At 40.1% G+C, this 18928-nt stretch overlaps 1 protein-coding gene across 5 annotated transcripts in view; it reads right to left on the reverse strand.

The window, feature by feature from the left end:
* Window positions 1–8327: 8327 nt before the first annotated feature.
* CCDC198 (coiled-coil domain containing 198) overlaps window positions 8328–18928 on the reverse strand; it is a 56726-nt gene continuing 46125 nt past the window's right edge. For 2 of the 5 annotated variants that reach the window (XM_046647886.1, XM_046647885.1), the window contains exons 7-8: window positions 9304–9474; window positions 8328–8932 (exon numbers count right to left, since the gene is read on the reverse strand). In XM_046647886.1, coding sequence (XP_046503842.1) covers window positions 8885–8932; window positions 9304–9474 — 219 coding nt within the window. In that variant the 3' untranslated portion in view covers window positions 8328–8884. Of the gene's footprint in view, window positions 8933–9303; window positions 9475–12933; window positions 13052–17864; window positions 17958–18928 lie in introns of those variants that run through there. The other 3 variants (XR_006886393.1, XR_006886395.1, XM_046647888.1) reach the window with 3 other exon arrangements.

The following is an 18928-nucleotide window of genomic DNA, read 5'->3' on the forward strand; positions in this document are numbered from 1 at the left end:
GCCATAGCTTTTTAGCGTTAAAACATTTTACAAAGTTAAAGTTAATTTGTTATTTTAGGTGAATTTGAAATCTTTTCACCTCTCAATGAGGTTGGTCATTTCTCGTTTAACCGGTGGTTGTACTGGAACATGGAGGTGTATTATTTACTCTTCTTTTTGGAAGATCGTTAATGCTGATGCAAGGGCAGGTATTTTTGTTTCTGAGAGAGCCAGGTTAATTTTGCTGTGTTCTCTGGCCATGGTGTGTCATCCTTGATTCTAGCTGATCATTTATTTAGTAAGTGGTAATTCATCAGAAGGGCAGGAGTGGGGATGGGAAACACCTGGCCACAGGCGGTGCCAGGCTTGGGACAGCCAGTTAGTGCTGCTGGGAAGAGCTCAAAGCACAGGTTCTATTAATGGCAATCAGTGTTTATCTTCATATGAAAAGACCCAGGAATAACGCGGACTGCCCAAGTGCCAAAATCTATTTTCTACTAATTAAAGACATGTAAAGAATGCTGGGGTTGTAATGTAATATTTTTATAATGCTGAGAAATAAGCTTATTTTCAGTTATGATGGATATTCATGAGTACCTCTTTGATGTATGAATATATCTCACTTTTCTAATACCTCAATTATCAGATTTTGTATGTACGTTTCTGTAAATAAAATGATTTAACATGCTAGGGGAAGGACCTAGCTTTTAAATAGATTGTATAAAGATATTTGTTACTGAAATTGTTACACAGTGAATTGATTTGAAATTTCTTAAAAACGTTTTATAGCCTTTTCTGGTCCCCCCGACTGAGATTTTTTAGTAAACATGCTCTTAGTGAGATTTGTCTTCCAGGAAGTGTGTACCCTCATTTGTTCATTTACAACTGTGAAGATTTGTATGTCTCCTGTATTTTCCTTTGACGCCAAAGAAACTCACCCTTTTTAAAAGCCAGCAGGTTGCACAAACTGAAAAAAAAAATTCATCTTAAGTAGGCATTCTCAAGAAGTTTTGTTTTCTGGGACTTAAATATTTTCCAGAGGAAAATGCCTTCAATTTTTCGGTTAAAGCCAATAGTAAGAATTTGTAAAAATGCATGTGTCTTTAGGAATGCACTAGTTCCATTAAGGAAACAATATTGACAATTTTAAGGAACTGTGCTGCATTAAAACTCACAATTGCATGAAACTTTTTAAAGCTAATATATAAAGTAATCGCTAAATTTTGTGTGTGTTTGTGAACCACTCAGGATTCAATGCCCTAATCTATAGAGGATTGATCATGATTGTCTTTAGGGCCAGATTTCCCATAATTGTACATGGTTATTGGTCATTTTAAGAGGGCTGAAACTACCACCTTAAAGCTAAACCTGCTGCCTTTAAGCTTTCCTACCTCTCTCCCTCCAGTTGTGGCTGTAAACAGTGACTCTTTGCACAGTCAGCTAGCATTTTGATTTTATTGTGAATGCAAATGAAATAAAATTTGTAAGTCCACCCAGTATTGACTTAACTAGGTAAATGTAAACTGATTTCAACCTTGTCTTTGGCCAAGTCTACTTGATAGCTTATAATTTGGAAATGAAGTACACCGTTATGGATGTGAGCATTGTGTTTTGAGTTATTGTGGGAATCATTATTTTCTTCGTATTTGGAACTGATGGTGAACATTCAAAGTGTTTATTTCTATCCTGATGATACTGGGCAAGTTTCTTAACCTCTCTGAGACTTCAGTGAAAACTACCTGATAAGTTTATTGTGAAGAATAAATGAGATAATTTATGTAAATCACCTTAACAGTGCCCGGTAGCCTAGAACATAGTAAATGATAGGTATTAATATATATAACATAGTATATAATAATTTTGTATTTTGGTATTGGGTTTTGTAGCACCATTTAAATGGCAAAAGTCATGTATTAGATCTTATGAGAGTAGCCCAGACTGTAGCCAGTTAAGAGGAAATCTTTGTGCCTTTTTCTTGTGGAGAATATTGAAATGGGTGGATGGAAGAGTATAATCCCTCCATGGGGGGATGCCACCACCTTTTCTCGTAGTTTTTCAAAACAAATCCCAGAAATTATATCTTATCTATAAATATTTCACAACTTAAGTGGTAACGTCTCACTTTTAAAAGCAAAACCACACTACCATTACACCCCCCCACACACACACAATAATCCTTAATCATCATATAACCGGTATTAAGTCTTCAGTTTCTAGGAAATTGTTATTAATAGCAGCATTGAGATGCATAAGAAGTAGAGAGTAAATATAATGAACACAGAGGCAGTTACTCTTTCAAAGAGGATGAAAGATTTCTGTACAAGGACAGTTAACACCCAAGTAGATAAGTTTGGAGGTACCGACAAATGACTAAAGAAAATAAGTGGAAAAGTAGAGGTAAGGTTGAAAGTAGGGGCATGTCTTGCGTATGCCTAGTGTTTTCATATGGGCATAATAAGACAGATGTTTACTGGGGAAAAAAATAGAGTTGATAAATATGGTGAAATTGCCAACCGTGACAAAGGAATGACTTTTAGGAGAAAGGGTTGGGTTTTTGAAATAAAATCGAGAAAGCATGGCAGAAAAGATAATTAGGTAAGCAGGAAAGAGAGAATAGGTGGTGATACAGGCACAAAATTTTAATAGAGATGATTAACCAAGTGAAGACAAGTGTTTTCTTTTGGAAGAAAACAAGGTGGAGAAAAGATAAGGACCATCCTGTATTCAAACACCCCAACGTTGTGGTCAAAAAGGGATCAATGGAGAAATAATTTAGGATAAGTTCATCGCAGCCATTGTCTGAATTGTTAAAGAAACTAAACTACTTGCGTGGCTGACTAGAACTGCCAGCAATGCCTAAAATCAGGAGATGATTTTCTGAGTGTTTTTTGTACCGCAGCTGCACTAAATGTACGTAGAGCATGAACTACCAATTGTGCTTCTGAAACCAGTGAGTCTAACTTTCTTTCTGTTTAAAAGAGCACCCGACTGGAGACCCAGAAAAGCACCTGGATGTCTTTGCACAGCCTGCTGAGGAGAGCATCAGTGGCCTGGCCTGAGTGAAGCATGCCTGCAGCTATTGGGATGTGATCTGCTCAGCCGGCGTGGGCAGACCTGTGATTAACGTCCTCTCTCCATTGCCTGGAGGGCGGTAGAGTAATAGTGGTAATAAATCGCATGCAGTGAGATTGCCTTCTTACAGTTTTCAAAGCAGTTTCACCCACTTTCATTCTTTAAAAAGATCTTTTGATATGGAAAGATAAACCAGTACTCAAAGTGCTTAAATGACACCTCTGTCCAAGGTCACACAGCAGTGATGAGACCTGAACCCAGGCTTCCCAACTCTCTTAGATCTGGTTCTCTTCCCACCTTACTTGGTGCTTGATGAAACTAAAAGAGAGTCCAATGTTGAATTCTGTTGGATAAAATTAAACCTTTAATGAATCCTTCTAAATTATTTAAATTTCTCTGTTTGATTCAGCATAACATTTAAATACTCTCTTAAAATATTTAATAGGTCTAATTTGTAAAATCTGTTGAAAGATTTGGGATTAAGTGATTTTTCTTAACATCTAATTGGTTTCTAATAATTAGGTCTATAATATCTCTCTAGAGGACTGAAATTGATTTCTTTTTTAAAACAAACTTTCCTTATGTATTGCCTTGTTCTATGAAAGTTGAAATGAATACTCTTATTATGTAATTCACTTATGTTTAATTTAAAATTTTATAAGTGTACTCTAGCATGTAACTCTCTTGCTGTATTTCCAGTAAACTTTTACTTTGTCAAATTTCAAATAAGCCCATGGAAATACGTTTTTTTAAGAAAAAGGAGTTCATAGAAAAAAAACTACCTTGATTATTAATCGTTTGCAGTCTAATTAGAATATGTAAAAATACTTAAAAACGATGCAAAATCAGGTCATATTAATATCTCTTTGTATTGCTAAGCCTACAAAAATGCAAATACTAGGAAATTATTTTTTTGTGTTGAGATGTGTGCATATGTATATATGCGAGTGTATAATGTGTGTGTGTGTATTATGTATATATTTTTAATAGACCCTTTTCCTTATGGTAAAAACTTGCTTGAATTAGAGTATCAGCTGCTGGTGATACAAGGTTAAATAAGTGGATTAGTCTATAAAGCTGGCTTCAAATAGAGTAGGATGGTAATGTGCAAAACTTGTGCCACCTAAAACCCTGGACAGGTCAGGGATCTCAAGCGTACTAGGATATTTCCCTACTCATAAAAATGGGGTTATCAACATTTGCCTTTCAGGGTAGTGGTGTGGGTTTCACTGGAGTGTAACTCCATGGCAGTAGGGAATTTGTTCATGACTGTGTTGTTCACTGCCTAGAACGGTGCTTGGAACATATCAGGCATAAAATAAATGCATATTCCATAAATGTATTAATTGATGCAGAATGTTTTTTAAGGTGAACGACAGAAGGTTTTCAGACTTAAACTCATCAGAATATCAAAGGTGTTAACAGGCCATCAGTCTCTCTGTGTGTCCCTCCCTCCCTTTCTCCCTTCTTCCCTGCATTCTTCACGAAAGTGGCGGTCCCCCGCCGATGGTCTTCACCTTTATGTCGTAAGGTCAGAAGGGATTGTTTTCTGCTGTGAGCCAATAGCTCTGTTCAGCTATCCATGAAACAGTCACTGGGCACCACTCTGGGCCAGGCATCGTGCTAGTACCGGGAAGAGAGAGCCAGCTGAATGGCTTTTGTGGTGCTCACAGAACCCCCTGTAGTCTGTGCAATATGCAGAGGTGATCGCTAAATTATTTTTTATGCCAAAGATGTTGACAAGGTAAAAACTCTAGAGAATCAGATCCTAGATATGTTTTTCTGAATTATTTTCCTGCATTTTTGTTTTTACAGAAACAAGCAAAGACCTACTGTATTTGTTGTGAAAATAAAGACTTTTTATCACATCAAACGTTTAATTGCTCAGACGCATAAATCCAAATACAAGAAACCCTGAATTCTAAATTAGACCAAAGAATTTGAACCAAGAATTTTTTATGGAAATTGAGATAGCTAATTTATATGTTTTATCTCAAGTGAAATAATTTTTAAATGCAGTTGGACACATTTTGCTTTAAAGTTATGTGTACATACCTTTAGTTATGAGGAATAACTTCAGTCCTTTGAAACTAATAGTGCTTTTAAAACTTACAGTGTCCATTTTCAAGTTTTTCTAATCTGTAGCATGCTTTCCCCATTCCTTGGCCACCTGATTGTGCACTTCAGTCTCTCCCACCTCAAGAACCTTGCCAAGTCAGCTAGAAAGTCAATTTACTGGCAAAGCCAAGAACATGAATGCACCTTTTCAGTTAAAGCCGCCTACTGACAGCAAGGAGAGTCAAGGCCAAAAAAGAGGGTCACTTTTATATAGAGAAAAGTAGAAGACAGAGGCAAAGGGGATCCAGGCAGCTAGGGCCAAGAATCTGGTTATTTAAACAGGCAGTAGAATGGGAAAGAATACAGGCCGAGATTTTTGTGGATTGAAGTAGAGCCTTCTGAGTGTTAATCCAGAATGATTTTACTTTTACAAAGAGAACTTTTTAAATGTTATAAGGACATTTTTTCCACAAATTCTGTGTCAGCAAAAGTTATTACATCTACCTTGAAAGACAGCTAGTTTCTTTGCTAAGTTTAGTTTGCCTTTACCAAGTGTAAAATATGGTTGACTTTTGTGTTTGACTTAATTGCAAAGTACTGAATTCTCTTTTCCTTTTTTTCTGAATTCTCTTTTGAACGGTTACGTGTATGAGCCTCTCCCTTTTTTTAAACCTCAGAGATTTAGCTAAATTAATTACCAGCTTATGTATTTGGATACTTAGGTAGAGGGATGCCTGGGAAATAATCTTAATAGTTGGGTTCCAGGTCTGAACCTAACTCCTAGAAAATGGGTCTGTGCATTGGGCAGACAATGGGAAACCGTGGAGCTCAAACACGGAGGGAGCGGTGGAGTGGTGGAGTGGTGGCTGGCGTCAAGACAGATGTTTAAATTCCCAACTGGAGCACAATATTCAGTCATCTGACCAATATTTATGGAGCACCTACTATGTGCCAGACATTGCTCCTGGCACTGTAGAAGGGAACCTTCACTGCTGCAGCATCAAGTAGTCTGTGAGGTCCAAGATAGCAGAAGTCTAGGGAGGGGAAGAGAAGGCGCGCACTGAAGGCCTGCAGGGAAGCCCTTGAGGGCTCCGCACTCCTCGAGCAGCCAGCAGGCCACACATTCAGGTGGGAACTTGGGAACCCTTAAATGACCCTTCAGCTGTATGGTGAGGCAGCTATGGAAGGCGAATTCTGAAAGATTCATTATGAAGCAGGGGAGAAGTCCTCTTCCTTGTAAGCAGTTTAAAACTGGGCAATAGGAGTAACACAAACGTTACAAATGTGGCTGGATCTTTTCAGCAGCCCAATTTTCTCTTTTCAGGCCATAATCAGCATTTTGCAGCATCTCTCTGTCTCTCTTCTGGAAAAAAATTTCTCAAAGGCATTGGTGAGTGCCATGGATTTTACGTGTGTGTGTACGAGTGTGTGTTGTGAGAGGTAGCAAAAAACAAAGCTCCCTCTAAAATAATCCTGTCCCCCTTCAGAAGTGAAGTCCTAAATCTCCCGCACTGCCAGGAGTGCTACTGGCAGACAGGCTCAGAGGTCACACTCTTCAGGAGATACCCCAGCCAAACAGAGCTCCTTTGCCCTATGTTACATCTTTCCCAGAGCAGCCTGTTTGTAAAGCCTGGTTGATCTGGGCGTGCAAAGGCCTGGCTGCCTGCTCCCTGTGGGATTGGCTGAGACTTCGTGGAGGCTGCGTCTCAGCTCAGTGTCCCTCTCTTCTCAACCCTGCCTCCTAAGAGCACTTCCTAAGATAAATGTCCTGCATGCTCATCTCCAGCTCAGTCTGCTTCCCAAGTAACCGCATGTGCATCATGGAAGGGGTCACGTGCCACGTGCCTGGAAGGAGAAAAGAGACTTGTAGAGGTACTGAGGCCCTTTTCATGAATAGCTTCAATACTGGCCATCCTTGCATTTCTTCCCATGAGGGACCGATGCGATATTGGAGGGCTGTGGCGGGGGGACCGGAGCTGCCGCCAGGGTCTTGGTTAGGAGAAGGACAATGAGAGAGCTCAGCCCCATCAAAACTGAGTTGTGAGGTAGAAAGCATTGCCTGGATTTGACTTTGGCTGAGTTATTTAAATACTTTAAACCTCAATTTTCTCGTCTGGAGAATGGGAATAATAAGTCACTTCATAAATTTGTGGTGATGATTACACAGCAGTCACCGTAACAAGATATTCTCAAATTTATCCTCATTATCATTATTGTTATTTAATGCCAAAGCATTCGGAGCCTATTTCATGCAAGTGGACCAAGGGCAGAGTTTGGAGGTGGCACTTGTAGTATCAACCTGCCCAGCTCTCTGGGGTCTGGGAATACAAGGGTGGAACCCAAATACAAGAACACACAGTAGTGGCCGCCACCTGGGCCGAGGAGCCCATCCTCTGATCCTTTTGGACCTTGGCCCCTATCCTGTCACCTTTGAGTCAAAGGTGGCCGCGAAAGTCAGGCCACGAGAGCCGGGATGATAATGTCCTACAACCAGATAATGTCCTTTCTGTGGGAATGACACGGAAAGACAAATACTGCATGATCTCACTTACATGCGAAACAGAAATAGTCCAACTCGCAGAAGCAGAGAGTAGAGTGTGGTTGCCAGAGGTCTGCAGCTGGGAGGGCAGGGGGAGAACAGGAGATGTTGCTCAAGGGGCGCGAAGTTTCAGTTATGCAATATCAATGGGTTCTGGAGAGCTGATAGACACCCAAGTGACTGCAGTTAAGAATACTGTACTTGTGCTTGAAGTTTGCTAGGTGGGTAGACCTTAAGTGTTCTCACCACAAAAAAAAAAAAAAGAAAAGAAAAGAAAGACAGAAAAAAGGAAATAGTAACTATATGAGATGATGGATATATTAATTATCTTGATTACAGTGACTACTTTACAATGTATACATATATCAAAACATTAAGTGTACACCTTAAATATATACAATTTTATTTGTCAATTATACCCCAATGAAGCTGTTTAAGAGCGAGATTCCCAGCCCTGTCTCCCAGCTGTCGAGGGGGAGGTCCAGGCTTGATAAGTATGCATTCTTAGGCAGGAGCAATTTCTTTCTTTTTTTTTTTTTTTTTTGAGGGAGATTAGCCCTGAGCTAACTACTGCCAGTCCTCCTCTTTTTGCTGAGGAAGCCTGGCCCTGAGCTAACATCCGTGCCCACTTTCCTCTACTTTATACATGGGAAGCACCCGGGATTCGAACTGGCAAACCCCAGGCCGCCAAAGCAGAACATGCGAACTTAACTGCTGTGCCACAGGGCTGGCCCCGGGAAGGAGCAATTCCTAACAGACTTCTCTGCTTTCTCTGTCCTTCTCTCAGGTCTGCTATGGTAGCCATCGAGGTAAAATGAAATAATTGCAAAAGAAGAGGGGGAAAATGCAACAGTCCTAAAAGGAAGCAACAAATTTAACCCAGCATATATGTAAATAATATACATCATATCCATAGCTATTTGTGCCTTATTACTGACAATAGTTGACACAGAAGTTCCCAAAGGTATTCTTTTTCATAAATTAGAATCAATGACCCCTATAACAATGTCACTTAAGCTTGCTTGATTCTGTTTTCCTTTCTCGAGTGAAAGAGAAATGAGGAGGTTTCTATCTGATCCTCCAGGAAATGTGCAAGAAGATGTGTCACACTCTGAATATCATCCTTTGCATCTTGAGGCAGAAGAAATGTGTGAGAGCTCCTAGGACGGAACTAGGAGTTAGGGATCAGGATTTTCTTGTAGTTTGGTCCCAGCTCTTGGATGCTCCCATTTTGTTTTAGTAGATACTGTTCAGGAGTAGCCATTTGGTGTATTTAACATTCAACTGAGGAAGAAAGAATGTTGATTGAGTCAAGAGTTTCTAATTAAGAATATAAAGGAAAATAAATTAAAATTGGAGATGAGTATTTGTCAGTGTCTTTTCTAAACAACCTCTCCCTCCTGCCCTTTGACCAAAGCGGCTAAAGATAGCTCAACACTTATCAGTTGGCCACAGCGGTGAGGCAAGTCAAGGCATTAAGCAGTAAATATGAGTCAGCTAGAACCTAAGCTGGCTCCTGTTTGCAGAGCAGTTCCCCTCTTCCTTGGGTTGGTATTGAGAAGGTTACCTTAAATTGTTTTCCATTGGGGCATCTCAGGATTTTCTTAAAACTAAGATGATGTATTTATCAGAGGATTTTGACCCTAAGTTATTACCATAAACTGGAGTCCAGAGGGAACCACGGAATACTGAGGCACAGCACAGCATCTTGTAGAGTGGTCCATTACACAGGCTTGGATAGTAGAAAGCTGGGCTTCAAATCCTGATGCTGCCACTGGCAGCCTTGTGATCCTGAGAGTTGAAGGGCTCAGATCTGGTTTCTTCTTCTATAAAATGAAGAGAATAATAATAGTCCTTATTTCACAAGGAAATGGAGATGATTAAATACAATAATGCAGGTAACATATTTATGAGAAGGCCAGATCCAGACTAAGTATTTAATACATGTGAGTTGCTTATATTATTATTCTTCTTAGTGGAACATATCAGGACTTTCATTTTGCAAAATAAAAAAACAAGGACCTCTTATTTTAATGTGAAGATCTGAACATTATGTTAGTTTCTAAGATAGGGATTTGGGCAAGAAAATCCAACTGTGGACGCCAGGTCACCTTTGCCGTGGGTTATAACCCAGAAAGCTGTCAGCGGAGCCTTTAGCCCAGTGGTCATCCTACACTCAGCCTGAGATCTGTTATCTGACAGGAAGGGCTGCCGTTCTTACTGAAGAGCTCTAAGGCTCCTGGATAATACCTCCTTCCGCCTGGATCGAGTTACTCGTGTGCCTTACAGGGCTCTCTTCCTCAAGGAGAGAGGCTTACTAGTCACTAATTTATGGAAATTAAATCTTTCTTTTTACATTTAATCCATGCACCAGAGTTGGCATTTTAATAAAGCAAATGGGCTGACAATATCTTTTTAAATTACATTCCCAGTTTATGAGGATGGGGTATATATACTTTTAAAAACTTTATTTTGAAACAATTTTAAGTTTACAAAAAATTTGCAAAAAGCAGCACAAAGAACTTTTATAGATATTTCATCAAGATTTCCCAGTTGTTAATGTGGGGACCATTCAGAACACCAGAGCTGGCATAAAGACTATTTTAAGCTCAAGACATTTGAGAATCAACAGATACAAAAAGAAGACTTCTTGGAGCTTTCCTTATCTGATTAAAAGCATTTTCCGGGAAATAAAGCTGCCATAAATTCTTCTTTCGGGGGTACCTACTCCCGGAAGGAAGAACATGAGTGAAACCTACTCCCACTTCCTTCCCGGGGGAGTTTCATGGCGCTGAAGGAGACAGAAAGACCGTTCATACCTGGATGGACAAATATGGTCGCTAACTTCTTATCTCGCAGTTGTTCTCCTAAAAACCCATTTGTCTTTCCTAGAGAAAGCTATTTATTCTTCCCAGAAAAGCCTTTTCTCCCCTCTCTTTTTCCTGCACTAGTTTTGGTATATAAGTCTTTAACTCAAACCTTTAACGAGCCAGCTACTTTTTTTGCTGGCTCCCATGTATATATGAATAAATCTTTTTCTCCTGTTAACATGTCTTTTGTCAGTTTAATTGGCAGCCCTCAGGTTGAGAATCTGAGAGGATAGAGGACAAGTTTTTCCTCTCCTACAGTAACATTTCCCTACTTTTGCCTTATCATTCCCTCTCTCTATATATATTTATTAATTTTTTTCTAAACCATTTGAAAGTTATAGACATGATAACCCCATTGCCCCTTAAGGCTTCAATGTGTATTTCCTAAAAGTAAAGACTCTGTCGTACATACCCACAGGAAATTAATATTGAATAATACTATCATCTAATCCATAGACCGACTAAAAATTTACGTATTGTCCCAATAGTGACCCAATAATATCATATAGGTCCAAGATCCAATCTAGGATCATGTGTTACATTTGGTTTTCATCTCTTTTAATCTCCTTCAATCCAGAACAGTTTCCCAGTCTTTCCTTATCTTTTACGACATTGACAGTTTTTAAAATTTACTCTGTAAAATGTTCCTCAATTTGAGTTTGTCTCATGTTTTCTCATGATTAGATTCAGATTATATATTTCTGGCAGGACTACTCCAGAAGCAGTGTTTGTGTGTTCTTCTCAGTGTATTATATCGGGAGGCACATGATATTTCTTTGTCCGCTAACTGTTCACTTTGATCACTTGGTTAAGATGGTATCTGCCTGGTTACTCTATTATAAAGGTAGCAACTATTATGTACTTATTTATTAATAAGCAATGAATGAGTATTTTGTGGAGAGATGCTTTGAGATGATGTAAATATCCTGCTCATCAAGTTTTCACCCATCAGTTTTGTCACCCACTGATGATTCACATTGAATCAATTATTACCATGACAGTTGCCAAATGGGGATTTTCGAATTCCATTATTCCCTCTATATTTATTATTCGTCATTCTCAGGTAGAGTTTTTCTTTTCCCCTCATTTATTTATATATTTATATATTTATTTATATAAATATGAACTCATGAACTTTTGTTTTGCTCAATGTGTTATTACCTGTTACTATTATTATTTGTTAGTTCCCTCATGCTGGCTCCTATATCCTTTTGACATGTCCCCATCATTCTTTGACCCCTTCCTTACTTTCTGGCACAATACAATGTTCTGGGCTCATCTGCCATTTCCCTGCCACAGCCCTGGAATCAGTTATTTCTTTAGAGTCCTGGTTCCTTTTAGGGGAGAATGTAATTTGGAAACCATGATCTTGGTGCTCATTGGTATTGGGGTGTCATTGCTTTTAGTTCTCAGCAGGCTAGGAAATATGTAGACAGGGAGTATATATACACACACACTCACATGTATAGACACATCCACCTCTATCTATCTATCTATCATCTGTCTGTATTAAAAAGCCATGCATTTGCATTGATACCTTCAATTCCAATCTGACACCACAAGCTTCATCCTTGCTTCTTTTACCTATTTGTAACTCCCTTCTCCCGCACTGAAAAACCTGGCTCCCATTGACCTCGATATATTTACTTAGTTGGTCAATTCTTCTAATCACACAGGCTGCCTCTTTGGTCCCAGCCCCAGGGACTATGCGAGCTCCACCAGCTGAATTCTTGGCCTTGACTGAGGGAAGTGGAAATTCTGTTACTCAGCGTAAAGTGTTTTCCCTACTTAAATTCAATTCCGAGTTTAAAACAGGCAAGTAAAAACCCAAAGAGAAGGTTCATATTCAATTGTTACCGCTAGTGATTGACTTGGCAAGTGATTATCTACTGGGCTTATTCTTATCATCAGAGACTGATGTAATGTAACACCCTATCGAAGACATTAAAGTCAGTCATTTTATTGCATAAGGGACAGATCTTCCCATTTTAGTGCAACCAATGTGCTTGATTAATGTAGGTAAAATCAGATTTTGTCGTCAGTTTACACTTCTCAGATTGCACTCATTTTTTAAAATCATAATTGATATTTTGGAATTCAGGAGTTCAATATACTTAAATCTTGTTCTGGATGGAAGTATTGTCTATTAGATATAGCCCTTGGAGTCTTAGTAGTTTGAATCATAACCTTGAGTTCGCTTAACCTTCTCAAACTTCTATGAGCATCCAAACTCCTGTGGTGCTGGTGAACAGTGCTGACCCCGGGGCCCACACCCAGAGATTCTGATTCAGTAGCTCTGGGGAATGTCTGCATTTTAATGAGGTCACCAGCACATTCAGGAGTAGGTGGCCCAGAGACCACACCTTGAAACACACTGGATTAGCATGTTTTTACTGAAGCCCAGGGGAGTTCTACCTTAGAAGCTGTGGTCAGTCGTTCCTGGTCATATGCAAGGTTGAATTGGTCATTAGGACCCATCAAAGCTTTCAAAATCAACAAGCACATCAGTGTGTTGAAACTTGGCTGCCAACTTCTGCAATTACAGGACAAATGTGTCAGTTTGCTCATCAACATTCATACGTCAAGGCTGTGCTAGTGTCTGAAATGGGTGGCATCAAAACTAGAACGCTGGCCCATCAGGCAGAGCTGCAGCAGGCTGCCCCCAGGATGCCAAGCTGATGGCCAGGCCTTCAGATCTTTGGGTTTGGCTGGCTGCTGTCCTTATTAATTAAGACTGAGAAGTGACCAGAGACAGACTGAGTGCATGTGCACCACAATCCCTGGTTAAAGTCTATTTCCTTTCTTCAGTTTTCCTCATGAAAGAAGGACAGATGACTGAAAAAAATATTCTCTTCAGGAGAAAGAAAGCAAACTATTAATCAACACTTATTTAATCACGTACGCTGAGTACTTTCACAAAGAGTGTTGCATATGTTCGTCATGAATCACCTGGTGGGTAAGTGAGTTTATCATCACAGTTCCACAGATGAGGAAAGGGAGAGGCAGGGTGTGAAGTTTGCATGTGATCACACAGCTAGTAAGAGGCCATGAAGAGTTTTAGTCCTTGGTCTTTTGTCTTTAAATCCAGTGTTCTGTGCAATAAACACTGTATTGACCACTCTTGTAGTGTTTTGACTTTGCTTTCCCTATGGGGATGCTATGCAGGAAAACAGAGACACGGTCATGGGTGAAAGTAAGCCTAACAATAGGACTCGTGTATATTGGGGCTTCCATACCACCAGACCTATTCTTTGAATCTTAAAACAGAATAGAGAAATAGTGATCAGTGATGCATGAGAATGTAATTTGTAAGACAACATCTCTGTGCTTAATTTACTCTGGGAAAAATTGATGGTGATCTGGTTGGTTTCTTTCACCTGAGGGTAGGGGTCTTTCCTGTACAGGCAGGTTGTCTTTTAGAACAAGGATGTACGTGGTGACAGGAGTATGGTGTTTTCCCCGTGTTCTGGGTGTGGGATCTTGTTGCTGCCCAGTTACTGGTTCTATTGATCCTTTACATGAGATACATATTTTGTTAAATGACTTTACCCTTCTTTTATAACCTATCAAATGTAATGCCAAATATTACCCAGAGTTTACCTGCACTATTGCCAGGTTTTGGTTATGCAAATTTAAAGCAAAGACCCTCTTCTGAAATGGAAATATTTCATAGAGTTTCTTTTCTTTGCATTTGAACAATAAAAACGACCATGTGGGTGATTTCACAAGAAGAAAGGACCGGTCTGCTCCCAAAGGATTACTGTAGTAGGACTCATCACTTCCACATCTAAACTCCTCCCACCTCCTCCGGCTTCTTCCCCTCAAGATTTCAGCCCAGGTGCCCATTATAGGACTCAAAGGCCCGCGGGTCCAAAGACTTCAATGGCAGCACTTGAGTTCACAACCCAGAAACTTGAACTGACCAATGTCTCTCAGCTTGTGAGAACCAGAACTGGAACTCAAGCCAGATCTCCCGACTTCAGGCGATTCCTCTTTCTTCAGAGCCTGGACAGTGGTCATGAATGTATGTGAATGTGGTGGGTGGGGGTGTTGGGAAGCTAGACAGCAGCCCCAGTTCTCTTCTAATAGTCTCCCCAGGGTTAATACTTAGTCCTTCTTTGGGACCAGCTCATGGTCCCTTTTCCTGGCACCCTGTAACTCAATTCATCTAGTGGTGCACTGGCACAGCAGCCCCCAAAACTCAGTGCTTTAGGTGGATACCTGTTGGTTCACAACCTCGGGAGCTTCCCAGGTGAGATCTGAAACTGACCCCATACAGAGGGTAAGGAGAGATCGAAGAAAGAGGCAGACCTCTCTAGATTGGTGGGTGGCAGCTTTAATAAGTAAGGGAACTTACTTATGAGGCTTGTCTTGGAGGCCATAAGATGAGTAGGTCTCTGCAGCTGCCTGCTAGAATCTGAAAAGTTTATACAGAAGCCTTAACTGGATTCAGTCGTGTATTCAGTCCAGACGGTCTCAACACCACCTTGCTCTCTCAAGACTGCCTGCTTGAAATGGCTGCCCTTCTAAGGACAAGGTAGGGAGTGAGAAGCCTTCAATTGCCTGGACCCAGCTCATGGATCAACTTGCAGTCAAGTCCTCTTGATGACCTCCTCCAATAATACCACATAAATATTACTAACAGCACAATACGAAACATTCACACCTATCATGATATCTAATCCATTACCACGTGCAGTTAACTTTACTTCCTAAATATCTCTCAGATAGATCCACTTTTCTCCATTTCCATTTCACCATTCTAGTGTAAGCCACCATTATCTCCATCAGGGCCACTGTAAGAATCTCCTGGATTGTCTCCCCTCTTTGTGTACTCTGATGCCCCCTTCGACACATTCTCCTCCCTGCATCCCAAGGTCAAGGCCTTCTCTCTTGGTTGTCCTGGAACAGCTCCCCCCTTTTGCCTACTTAACATCCACTCAACCTTCAGATCTCAGCACCGCAAGAGTCACATCTTAGGGAGGTTGTCTTTGCCTCCCAAGTTCTTGTATTCTTTGCTCTTAAAGAAATTTATTCTTTTACTTCATAGATTTATCTCCACTGATTATTGTACACTCATCTGTGTGCCTATTGGATTAATGGATGCCTCCCCTACTAGACTATAAAATCTGAGAGAAGGGGATCCATCCATGTCAGTCTCCCTCTCTTCCTTCCCTCATCTGTTTCTCTCTTCTTCCCTTCTTCTCCTGGACCTCACTTTTTTCCCATAAGAACTTTTATCTTCTCAACGAACAAAGGGTCTGAACTATTCCACACTGAAAGGAAAAATGGAAGTTATTCTCCTTTCAAGGGCAAGCTTCAGACCTGAGGTGGTCCAGTAAAGTCTGAGTTAAAGCAACACTGCCAGGGCCTCCTACAACCTTATAGGTTTCAATAAATTTCTTTTACTTATTTTGGTTCTTTTTTTTTCATTCTTCCACCGTTTTATTTATCAAACTTTTTAACAGAAAATTTCAACATTACGTGGAAGAAAATAGTATTATGAACGTCATGCACTATCACCTAGCTTTAACCATTAATAACATTTGGTCAGACTCATTTCCTCTTCCTCCTTCTACTTTCATTGTTGTTGTTCTTGGTGGTGTAATTTAAGGCAAATGCTGACATCATATCCTTTTACCCATAAATAGTTCAGTAACTAACTCTAACACACAAGGATTTCTAAAAACATAACCTCAATGCCATTATCATTCCTAACAAGAATAATTCTTTCATATAGCTTTAATAATACCTAATTCCTGGCCCATGCTCAAATCTTCCCCATTGCCTAAAAACTGTCTTATAATTGGTTGATTTAGGCTAGGATCAAATCGGTCCCCACACTGCATTGTTTCCTAAGTCTCTTTTGATCCATAACTGTTCCTCCTCCTTCCACTGTTTAAAATTCCATTTATTCCTTGGAGAAACTAGGTCATTTATCGCATACAGTTTCCTAGGTCTTGTAGATTTGGTTGATTGCTTCCTCGTCTGACTTGTTCTTTACTTGTTCTTTTATCCCCTGTATTTCCTGCAAACTGGTAGCTAGATCTCTAGACTTGATTAGATTCAGATGTACCCTCTTTGACAAGAATAACTCCGAGGTGGTGCTGTGTATTTCTTACTGCACCACATCAGGAGACACATCATGTCCCATCTTAGTGATGTTAAGATTGATCTGCTGATTAGACTGTTGAGAGACAGCTCTCCATGGAGCTCTTGCATTTCTCTATCTTTTGCATGAAGAGGCTCTAACTGCCGTTTGTCTGCATTATCTTTTCAAGGACGTTGTATGGTGAGCAGTCTTGGAAGAAAGAGATAGTATCTCCCACTGGAACAGAGGACAGGCAAGTTTAATGTACAGTATAAAATATTGGAATTCCCTAATCTTGAGTTTCCTTTCCTCTGGTGCAATCCCCTATGTGTAAGGCTCATCTGACCCTCTTTGTCTCGCTCTGTTAGAGTTGAGGATCAGCAAACCAGTGTGAAAGTAATGATACTCTGGCTGTTGCCTATTGCTGTAAGTAACAGATGGTCCTTGGTCTCTGTGTTAATCTGGGTTCTCCAGAGATATATATGTATTTCTGAATAGGGTGTATCTGAATCTAATCAAGTCTAGAGAGAGAGACAGAGATAGACAGAGAAAGAGAGAGAGAGGCGGGGGTGTAGGGATTGATTTACTGTGAGGAATTGGCTCACATGATTATGGAGGCTGGGAAGGCCAAGGTCTGCAGTCAGCAAGCTGGAGACCCAGGAGAACTGATGGTGTTAAGTTCCATTCCACATCCAAAGTCCTGAGACGCAGGAGAGCAGGTCGCGTAAGTTTCAGCTGAGTCCAAGACTGAAGGTAGGAGGAGACTGATGTCCCAGCTCGAAGACAGAATTCTTTTTTACTCAGCCTTTCATTCTTCATGCCTTTGACAGATTGATGAGGCCCACCTACACTGGGGAGGGCAGTCTACTTTACTCAGTCTACTGATTCGAATGTTATGTTAATATTATCCAGAAACACCCTCGCAGGCACACCCAGAAATAATGTTTAACCCACTATCTGGGCACCCCATGTTCCAATCAAGTTAACACATAAAATTAACCATCACTACCTTTCACCCAAAGTCTGTGTCTTCTTTCAGCTTCCCTGAGATGTGGCAGGTTAATTTGTTAGCTTGCAAGTACAGTCATGTGTCACATAACGATGGGAATACGTTCTGAGAAATGCATCATTGTTCAACTTCATCACTGTGCAATTTTGTTGTTGTGTGAACATCATAGAGTGTACTTATACAAACTTAAATGGTATAGCTTACTACACACCTAGGCTATATGGTACTAATCTTACAGGAACACTGTCATACACGTGGTCCATTGTTGATCAAAACGGCGTTTTTGCGGAGCATGACTGTAGAGTAAAATCTTAGACTCTTCACAGCTCTTAATTCATACTTAAATAAAAAAAATAAAAATATTGATCAGTGGGTTCAGGTGGTGTCAGCCTGATCTCTTTATTACAAAACTCTCATCAGCTTTTCCTCTAAAGATTTAGTATCCATTGATGTTTACTGCTTAAATCCATTATTTTACTAGGAGTTGCAACATGGTGTCACTCTAATTTTGCCATTCTGTTTTTTTTATTGAGTTCATAAAAGTTTACATCAATGTGAGATTTCAGTTGTACATTATTTCTTGACTGTCACCACATAAGTGTGCCCTTTCACCTCCTATGCCCTCCCCTCCCCTTCCCCTGGTAACCACTGAACTGTTTTCTCTGTCCCAGTACTTGTTTATACTCCACATACGAATGAAATCATCTGGTGTTTGTCTTTCTCAGACTGGCTTATTTCGCTTAGCATAATACCCTCTAGGTCCTTCCGTGTTATTGCAAATGGGATGAATTTGTCTTTTTTTCTGGCTGAGCAGTATTCCGTTGTATATATATATATACCACATCTTTATCCAAACATTGGTTGATGGGCACTTGGGTTGCTTCCATGTCTTGGCTATTGTGAATAGGGCTGCAATGAACATAGGGGTGCATATGTTACTTTGGATTGCTAATTTCAAGTTGTATGGGTAGATACCCCGTAGTGGGATAGCTGGGTCATATGGTAATTCTATTTTTAGTTTTTTGAGGAATCTCCATACTGTTTTCCATAGTGGTTGCACCAGTTTGCATTCCCACCAGCAGTGTGTGAGGGTTCCCTTCTCTCCACATTCTCTCCAACATTTGTTATTTTTAGTCTTAGTGATTATAGCCATTTTAACAGGTCTAAGGTGGTAGCTTAGTGTAGCTTTGATTTGCATTTCCCTGATGATTAGTGATATTGAACATCTTTTCATGTGTTTATTGGCCATCTGTATATCTTCTTTGGAAAAATGTCTGTTCATCTCCTCTGCCCACTTTTTGATCGAGTTG

Source organism: Equus quagga, chromosome 20 (genome assembly GCF_021613505.1).
Source record: "Equus quagga isolate Etosha38 chromosome 20, UCLA_HA_Equagga_1.0, whole genome shotgun sequence".
Lineage (NCBI taxonomy): Eukaryota > Metazoa > Chordata > Mammalia > Perissodactyla > Equidae > Equus > Equus quagga.